This window comes from Penaeus japonicus, unplaced genomic scaffold, assembly GCF_977035675.1.
Source record: "Penaeus japonicus unplaced genomic scaffold, GWHDUDI00000001_assembly GWHDUDI00000026, whole genome shotgun sequence".
Taxonomy (NCBI): Eukaryota; Metazoa; Arthropoda; class Malacostraca; order Decapoda; family Penaeidae; genus Penaeus; species Penaeus japonicus.
The window spans coordinates 10,665,294-10,674,910 of record NW_028234428.1 but is presented as its reverse complement, the minus strand read 5'-3'; the positions used below and the strand labels follow the sequence as shown (position 1 = coordinate 10,674,910).

Sequence of the window (9,617 nt, the reverse complement as noted above, 5' to 3'; positions counted from 1 at the left end):
CTCGACTCGAGGCTTATCTGGAAGGAGAATGTTTATTTTTATATTCATAAAGCGATAGAGAGATATGGAGATAGGTAGAGAGATAGATAAATAGGTAGGTAGGTAGATAGGTAGATAGATAGGTAGGTAGGTAGGTAGGTAGGTAGGTAGGTAGGTAGGTAGGTAGGTAGGTAGGTAGGTAGGTAGGTAGGTAGGTAGGTAGGTAGGTAGGTAGGTAGGTAGGTAGGTAGGTAGGTAGGTAGGTAGGTAGGTAGGTAGGTAGGTAGGTTGGTAGGTAGGTAGGTAGGTAGATAGATAAATAGAAAGGTAGATAGGTAGATAGACGTTCAGATAGATATATAGATAGGAAGGTAGACAGACAGATCGATAGATAGATAGATACGAAGGTAGATAGATAAAAAAAATAAACGAAAACGAAAATCCAACTCACAGAAAACGGAGAGCTGCACCGAGTCTTCAAGGACGATCTTGGGTAAACCTGGACTAAACCCTCGACACGTTAGGATCGCTCCGTCATCGCTCGCCCTCGAACTGAAGTGCAAGATGGAGCGGCTTACTTCACCCTCGACCTCTTCCTCGACATTCTGGAGGGCGAGAGAGAAAGGGTGGCCTTTAGGTGACGGATAGGACGCTGGGTTAAAAGGCAGAGAAAGAGAGGGATTTGCAGTGACGAGGGAGGGGGAGAGGGAGAGGGAGAGGGAGAGGGGAGGGTGTGGTAATGTATGTGTGTGTGTGTGTGTGTGTGTGTGTGTGTGTGTGTGTGTGTGTGTGTGTGTGTGTGTGTGTGTGTGTGTGTGTGTGTGTGTGTGTGTGTGTGTGTGTGTGTGTGTGTGTGTGTGTGTGTGTGTGTGTGTGTGTGTGTGTGTGTGTGTGTGTGTATGTGCACATTAAAAGAAAAAAGGAAAATACATTCAAAGAGACACATAAAAAACGAAACAATACCTGGAGAACCAAAACATTCCTTCCATCAGGAAAAAAAACACAAAAAAAAATAAAAAACAAAAAACATGAAACTCACCAAAATCTTCTCATTCAAAGAAGAAGAAGAAAAAAAAGTACACACGTAAAGAGGTTTTGAAATCCTCTATCTACCAAACTGTTGAAGAGGAGCCGTCATTCAGCAGCGTTGAAAGGCCAACACAGAGTCCTTCCCATACAGATCCTCGACACTCAACAGAGTCTCAAGGGTCAGGTCCTTCCCTTAATCACACACACACACACACACACACACACACACACACACACACACACACACACACACACACACACACACACACACACACACATACATATATATACTGTACACGAGACGGAGAAAGAGAAAGAAAATGAGAGAGAGAGGAGAGAGAGAGAGAGAGAGAGAGAGAGAGAGAGAGAGAGAGAGAGAGAGAGAGAGAGAGAGAGAGAGAGAGAGAGAGAGTGAGAGCCAAAGCGAGAGCGAGATCGAGAGCAAGAGCAAAAGAGCGAGAGAGATAGGCGATGAAACCCAAGATTTGAGGCTATCGGGAACGTCGCTTGAAAGGAACAGCTGACACTAGTTGGTCAAACTGTCCACGTGATCTTATTGAAGGGTTGGGGGACTATGATTCAATAGTGCGGTCAGAGGGTCTCTTTCGCTCTCGCTCTCTCTCTCGCTCTCGCTCTCTCTCTCTCTCTCTCTCTCTCTCTCTCTCTCTCTCTCTCTCTCTCTCTCTCTCTCTCTCTCTCTCTCTCTCTCTCTTCTCTCTATCTATCCTTCTCTCTCTCTCTCTCTCTCTCTCTCTCTCTCTCTCTCTCTCTCTCTCTCTCTCTCTCTCTCTCTCTCTCTCTCTCTCTCTCTCTCTCTCTCTCTCTCTCTCTCTCTCTCTCTATCTCTATCTATTTATCTCTATCTCTATCTCTCTATCTCTCTATCTCTCTATCTCTCTATCTCTCTCTCTCTCTCTCTATCTCTCTATCTCTCTATCTCTCTCTCTCTCTCTCTCTCTCTCTCTCTCTCTCTCTCTCTCTCTCTCTCTCTCTCTCTCTCTCTCTCTCTCTCTCTCTCTCTCTCTCTCTCTCTCTCTGTGTGTGTGTTTGAATGATTCTATTCTATTGTCTGATTACCTCTCTTGTTTCATCACTTTGTCTAACTGCATACTTAGTGGTATATCTGTAAATCTATCTGCAACATTTTTTCTATCTGTCTACACACACACGCGCAATCAGTATGTATCCATCAAGTTATATTTTCTATAAATCTATCTGTCTGTCTGTCTATCTATCTATCTATCTATCTATCTGTCTGTCTATCTATTTATCTATCTATCTATCTATCTATCTATCTATATATATATATATATATATATATATATATATATATATATATATATATATCCATCTCTCAATCTATATACCAATCTATCAAATTATCCATCTATTTATGTATCTATCTATGCCTGACTGACTAACTGACTGACTGACTGACTGACTGACTGACTGACTAACAGACTGCCTGACTGAACGAATGACTGACTGAATGAATTACTTTATGTCTGTCTGCGTATATATGTATACAGCTACCGTTATGTCTAGCTTTATAACCTTTTTCCTGTATGTTCAATCTCTTCAACAGCCATGTTTTCTTATTTCATTCATTCTTCTCGGTTAGTCCCCCCCCTCCCTCTCGTCTCTCTCTCTCGTCTCTCTTGTCTCTTCTCTCTCTCTCTCTCTCTCTCTCTCTCTCTCTCTCTCTCTCTCTCTCTCTCTCTCTCTCTCTCTCTCTCTCTCTCTCTCTCTCTTTCTCTCTTCAATCTCTCTCTCTTTCTCTTTCTCTTTCTCTCTTTAATCTCTCTCTCTTTCTCTCTCTCTCTCTCTCTCTCTCTCTCTCTCTCTCTCTCTCTCTCTCTCTCTCTCTCTCTCTCTCTCTCTCTCTCTCTCTCTCTCTTTCTCTCTTTCTCTCTTTCTCTCTGCCTCTCAGTCTTAAATCTCTCTCTCTTTCTCTCTTTCTCTTCTCCTCTCCTTTCTCTTAAATCTTTTTCTCTCTCCTCTCTCCTTCTCCTTCCTCTCTCTCTCTCTCTCTCTCTCTCTCTCTCTCTCTCTCTCTCTCTCTCTCTCTCTCTCTCTCTCTCTCTCTCTCTCTCTCTCTCTCTCTCTCTCTCTCCGCCCTTTAACACTCTGTAAACATTCACTCCAAACACTCAGCATAAATCAAACGATAAGAGAAGAAATAAACCTTTTGAAAACCTGTCAGGTATAACTTCAATCTTTTTTTTTCGTTTTTTTCCCTTTTTTCGGGTCACGATTCTACGTTGTTTGACACACACTTACGGAACATCGACAGCAATAAAACTTCCTCTCGAGTATGCAGGTGGCTGCTGCTGTTCCCTTCTGTCTCCCACCTCCCCGTTTCATCCCCCCCCCCCCACTCTTCCTCCTCTACTCCCCGCCTCTCTCCCAGTCCTCTTTCATTTTGCACTCCCTCTTTCTGCCCCTTACTCTCCCTCGTTTTTCTTTTTTCTTTTTTTTTTCTTTTTTTATTCCATCCTTTTACCCTCCCTTCTCTTCCTCTCTTTCCTCTTGCCCTTGACACGTATCCATTGTCCTGCTGTTACCCGTTCTCTTCCCCCTCCCCATTAGATTCCTCCCCTTCGTCACACACACACATACACAATATATATATATATATATATACATACCCTCCGACCCTCCAACTCCCCTTACCCCCTCCCCTTCCCCAACTATCCTATCACTCCCCCCTCCCCTAACCCCTAACCCCTAACCCCGAACCCCCAACCTCACACACCCCCAACCCCCACCCCCCAACCCCCAACCCCCACCCCCCACCCCCCAACCCCCCACCTACCCTGCAGGCGCCGCTCTTCACCGCCAAAGCTCGACAGCGGTATGTGCCCGAGTGTCAAGCGACTGGATTCTCTGCCGCCTAGTTCCCCCTGAGGGTATTTGCGAGTAACTCTTGTATACACACTCGTATGGCTGAGATGATTAATTGAGTCTACGCTACACGCCCTTTCGCCTTTCGCTCTGTTGATCTGCAGTCTGGTTTGGATTCTGTTTAAGTCTCCTGTTTTTTTTTTTTTTTTTTTTTTTTTTATCTCTCTGTTTTGTTTGTTTGGGTTGTGTGTGGTTTTGTTTTGTTTTGTGGTTGGTTCGTTTCTGTTTGTTGTTTGTGGTTGTTTTGTCTCTGTTCCTTGTTTGTGGTTGTTTTGTCTCTGTTTCTTGTTTGTGGTTGTTTTGTTTCTGTTCCTTGTTTGTGGTTGTTTTGTTTCTGTTCCTTGTTAAGGGTTGTTTTGTCTCTGTTCCTTGTTCTTTACATTTGTTTGTCTCTCTTAGGTTGTTCATGTTTTCTGCCTCTGTTCCTGTTTTTTTTTTTTTTGTTTTTTGTTTTTTTGTCTTTCTCTATTCCTTTGTTTCTATCTTTGTTTGTCCGTCTCTGGCATTGTCTATCTATCTCTTTTTTGTTCCTTGATTCTATCTCGATGCTTATCTTTTCTATTTCCTGTTATCGTATCCTCTGTCTCTCTTTCCTTTTCTCTCTTACTTCTCTCTTTCTCTCTCTCTCTCTCTCTCTCTCTCTCTCTCTCTCTCTCTCTCTCTCTCTCTCTCTCTCTCTCTCTCTCTCTCTCTCTCTCTCTCTCTCTCTCTCTCTCTCTTTTCTCTCTCTCTCTCTCTCTCTCTCTCTCTCTCTCTCTCTCTCTCTCTCTCTCTCTTTCTTTCCTCTGTGTGTGTTTGTCTGTCTGCTTCTCTCTCTCTCTCTCTCTCTCTCTCTCTCTCTCTCTCTCTCTCTCTCTCTCTCTCTCTCTCTCTCTCTCTCTCTCTCTCTCTCTCTCTTTCTCTCGCTCTCACTCTTTCTCTCTCTCCCATCGTCCAGCTCTATTATCATTCTCCCCCACCCCTTTTTTTTATCTGATTCGTCATTTCCTTCTCAAATAAGAACAAAAGTAGATAAATAAAAAACAATAAATAAAGAACAAATGAAAAACGACATAAAAATAAAGCAAACACACCAAGAAAAAGATAAAAAAGAATAATAAAACAAATAAATCAGTCCATTTTCATCTCGTAACGCATTCGTAATAAGCGTAACACACGTCACATTCCAGCAATTGCAATGTCTGAGAAGAAGACAATGACCTTGCAGAGTGACCTTCCCTTCTGTTGATTTCCCTGTTATTTCTTCCTGTTATTTCTCCTGTTGTGATGTCTGTTTGTTATATATGATTTTCCTGTTATTTCTTCTGTTGAGATGTCAGCGTGCTATATGATTTCCCTGTTATTTCTTCCTGTTATTTCTCCTGATGTGATGTCTGTTTGTTATATATGATTTTCCTGTTATTTCTTCTGTTGTGATGTCAGCGTGCTATATGATTTCCCTGTTATTTCTTCCTGTTATTTCTCCTGTTGTGATGTCTGTTTGTTATATATGATTTTCCTGTTATTTCCTCTGTTGTGATGTCAGCGTGCTATATGATTTCCCTGTTATTTCACCTGTTGTGATGTCTGTTTGTTATATATGATTTTCCTGTTATTTCTTCTGTTGTGATGTCAGCATGTTATATGATTTCCTGTTATTTCTTCTGTTGTGATGTCAGCATGTTATATGATTTCCTGTTATTTCTCCTGTTGTGATGTCTGCTTGTTATATGTCCATCTATCTATTTTTTCTTTTTTTTTGTATCTATCTATATATATGTTTCCTTCGTTTTTGTCTGTCTCTTAACCAGGATTTGAGAACATGTGATAAAAATGATATGTTATTATATGTCATTAAAAATGATGTTATGCTGTTGTGATGTCTGCTTGTTATATGTCCATCTTTTTTTTTATCTATCTATCTATATCTTTCCTTCGTTTTTTTTCTGTCTGTCTCTTAACCAGGATATGAGAACATGTGATAAAAATTATGTATGTGTAAAAACAGCCGGCATGTGAATGCACTGGGTCATTTGCGAACACAGACAGACAGACATACGCACAAACATAAATATACGCTCAAACAGGAATACCCATAAAACCACGTGTACAGAGATAGGCACAAATTCGCACACATACATACACACAAAACAAACAGATATATACACAAACACACACACACCCAAACACACATGCGCAAATCAAACACACACACACACAAAACAGACACACAAACACACACACACACACACACAAACAAACCCACACAAACACACAAACAAACCCACACAAATACACACACACACACAAACAAACCCACACAAACACACACACACCAACACAAACACACAAACAAACCCACACAAATACACAGCAACTCAAACCCACACAAACATAAACACACACAAACACACACAAACACACGAACACACCCTTACCCAGGCATTCAGTACATTCATATTGAAGATGAAAATGGACAAAAAAAAAGAAAAAAAGTACGAGACAGGAATTTAATCTTAAAATTCCTATCGCTTTATTGCCTATTCGTACTGCAATGATTCCGGTAATTGAGTGAAAGATGTGCTATATGATCGTTTTTTTTATTTATATATCTTTCATTTTTCATTGCCATTCGTCTATTTTTCAAAATTTATCATTTATCCGAATTTTTGGAGGGGAGGGAGGGAGAGGGGGAAGGGTATGAAGGGAGAAGAGAGGAAGGGAGAAGGGAAGGGAGAGGGAGAGGGGAAGGGAGAAGGGAAGGGAGAGGGAGAGGGGAAGGGAGAACGAGAGGGAAAGGGTATGGAGAGGGGGAAGGGTATGAAGGGAGAAGGGAAGGGTGGGAGAGGGAAGGGAGAGGGTGAGAGGGAAGGGTATGAAGGGAGAAGGGGAGGGAGAGGGAGAGGGAAAGGAGAGGGAGAGGAGGAAGGTAGGAAGGGAGAAGGGGAGGATGGGAGAGGGGAGGGAGAAGGAGAGGGAGGGAGAAGGGGAGGGAGAGGGAGAGGGAAAGGAGAGGGAGATAGAGAGAAAGAGAGAGAGAGAGAGAGAGAGAGAGAGAGAGAGAGAGAGAGAGAGAGAGAGAGAGAGAGAGAGAGAGAGAGAGAGAGAGAGAGAGTGAGAGAAAGAGAGAGAGAGATAAAAGACAGATAAAAGAAGGGATTGACTCCATAACAACAAATAATCACAGAAACAGACATCCCGACCTTGAGAATGCTTAAAAAATAATTTGATATATAGATAAACATATTCTTCTGACATCCTCTCCCTCTCCCTCCCCTCCCCCTCCTCCTCCTCTCCTCCTCCTACCCCCTCCTCCTCCTCCTCCTCCTCCTCCTCCTCCTCCTCCTCCTCCCCCCTCATATCCTCTCCTCCTCCTCCTCCTCCTCCTCCTCCTCCTCCTTTCCTCCTCCTCCTCCTCCTCCCCCTCCTCCCTCATATCCTCTCCTCCTCGCTGCCATTGACTCATGACTCATCCTTCTCCTTAGCATAAGTGACTCACCGAACTGGGAAAAAAATATATAACAATACAGAACGAAGGTTCGTGGATATATTCTGCATTCTCGTGGGAGGAATGAATTATTAAATTTGGGTTGAGTATCACTATCATTAGTTTAATATCATTATCATTTTATCTTTGTATTATTAATTATTATTATTATTATTTATATATTTTTTTTTTATCATTATCATTTTTAATTGTTATTATCCTTATTGTTATTAACATCATCATTACCATTTCCATCATTATTATACTTATTCATCATTATTCTCATCATTATCACTATCATTACCATCATTATCTTCATTATCATTATCGTTATCGATCTTTCAAACTTTTATATTTTCTTCACTCACTTCTAACGCACCATAACATAACACAATATAACATCACAGTCTTCACCACAATTTCCATCATAACTCTCTCATCATTTTTCTTCTCTCTCCATCACACTTTCCTCACTATACAATGTGCACAATCCTCTGCATCATAACAACTACTAAACCATCTGCGGGTTGTAACTTTAACCCAGACGTCAGGGGGAGAAAAAGATCATTAATTAACAGAAAAGTCCTCTACTAATTATCTTTATATGTTGTATCATTAATTAACAAGAAAGTCCTCCACTATAATTATCTTTGTATTTTGTATTATCGATTAATAATATACTCCTCCACTATAATTATCTTGGTATTTTGTTTCATTAATTAACAAAAAAAAGTCCTCCAGTAATCATATTCATAATTTGTATCATTTAAATAACAAGAAAATCCTCCATTAATTATCTTAATATGTTGCACCACTAATTAAAAGAAAGGTTCTCAACAAATTATCCTCCTATTCTGTATCATTAAATAACAATAGAGCACTCCAGCAATTACCTTTTTTTCTACAAATCAGTTAATTAAAGAGTGAATATGAAATCAATAAAAATCACATGGTTACACTACCCTGTGTTCAGATAAGCTGTTTTATTTTCATGATTGCGTGTAAATTATTCATTCATTTTACGTACATTGGAATTTGGTGAACTTTTGTGACCTTTGCTTACTATAGTTACTAGTCCTATTCTACTCAATGTTGTTTCCTCTGTTAGACTCTTCTCCTTATGAATATTCTATCTCATTTTTTTGTTTTTTTTTTATCCTATTTCTTTAGTTATTATCCCTTTCTCTTCGTTCTTTCGTCACACTTTAATTCCTGATTTTTTCGTCTTGATTTTTTTTTGTGCGAATTTCTACGGTACTTTTCCCACTTACTTAATATGCCTACCGATCATACATCTTTTTACACTTTATTCCTATTTTCATCAATTACAAATCACTTATTTCCCCCCCCCCCCCATATAGTCAATTTTCGCACCCACTTACTTACGAATTTCTTCCCCTATTCAGCCTCCCCCCCCCCCTACTTACGAATTTCTTCCCCTACTCAATCACCCCCCCCCCTCCTCCAACTCACGAATTCCCCCCCCCCCATTCAGTCTCCCCCCCCCCTCTCCTACTTACGACTTTCTTTCCCTATTCAGTAAACTCCCCCCCACCCCCCCACCCACCCATCAACCCACCCACCCACCCGTTCAATCAATTTTCGCCCTTACGTAACACTCACCAAGAGCTGCGTCGGAATCTGCTGTCCGTCGGAGAGCCACAAGAGACGGGCGGGAGGTCGTGACCCCTTGGCTTCGCACACGATGGGTCGTGACCTTCCCTCAGATAAGGTCAACTCTTCCTCGGATTCTTCTAGAAGCTTCACGGACCTCGGCGGATCTTCGGTGGGGGGTGGGGGAGATAAAAAGGGGGGGGGGGTAAGTGGTGTACACTAGTGTGGTAGCGCCTGGTTACACGTACACATGCATGTTCTCACTCACACTTACACACAGAGGGGTGTGAGGAGAGAGAGGGAGAGGGAGAAGAAGAATGTAAAGGAGAAGGGGAAAGTGAAGGACAAAGAGAGAGAGAGAGAGAGAGAGAGAGAGAGAGAGAGAGAGAGAGAGAGAGAGAGAGAGAGAGAGAGAGAGAGAGAGAGAGAGAGAGAGAGAGAGAGAGAAATAGATAGATAGATAGATAGATAGAGAGATAGATAGATAGATAGATAGATAGATAGATAGAGAGAGAGAGAGAGAGAGAGAGAGAGAGAGAGAGAGAGAGAGAGAGAGAGAGAGAGAGAGAGAGAGAGAGAAGCAAAGAAACAAAGATAAACGAAAAAAGAAATCAAAGTGAAATAT

The 9,617-nt window shown here is 41.5% G+C and overlaps 1 protein-coding gene across 1 annotated transcript in view; it reads right to left on the bottom strand.

Annotated features, from left to right (window-relative positions):
• LOC122249765 (protein turtle homolog B) overlaps nt 1–9,617 on the bottom strand; it is a gene marked incomplete at its 3' end in the record, with an annotated part of 72,410 nt that continues 62,793 nt past the window's right edge. Inside the window, 3 exon segments of the mRNA XM_086552431.1 lie at nt 1–17; nt 431–584; nt 9,002–9,159. Coding sequence (XP_086408557.1) covers nt 1–17; nt 431–584; nt 9,002–9,159 — 329 coding nt within the window.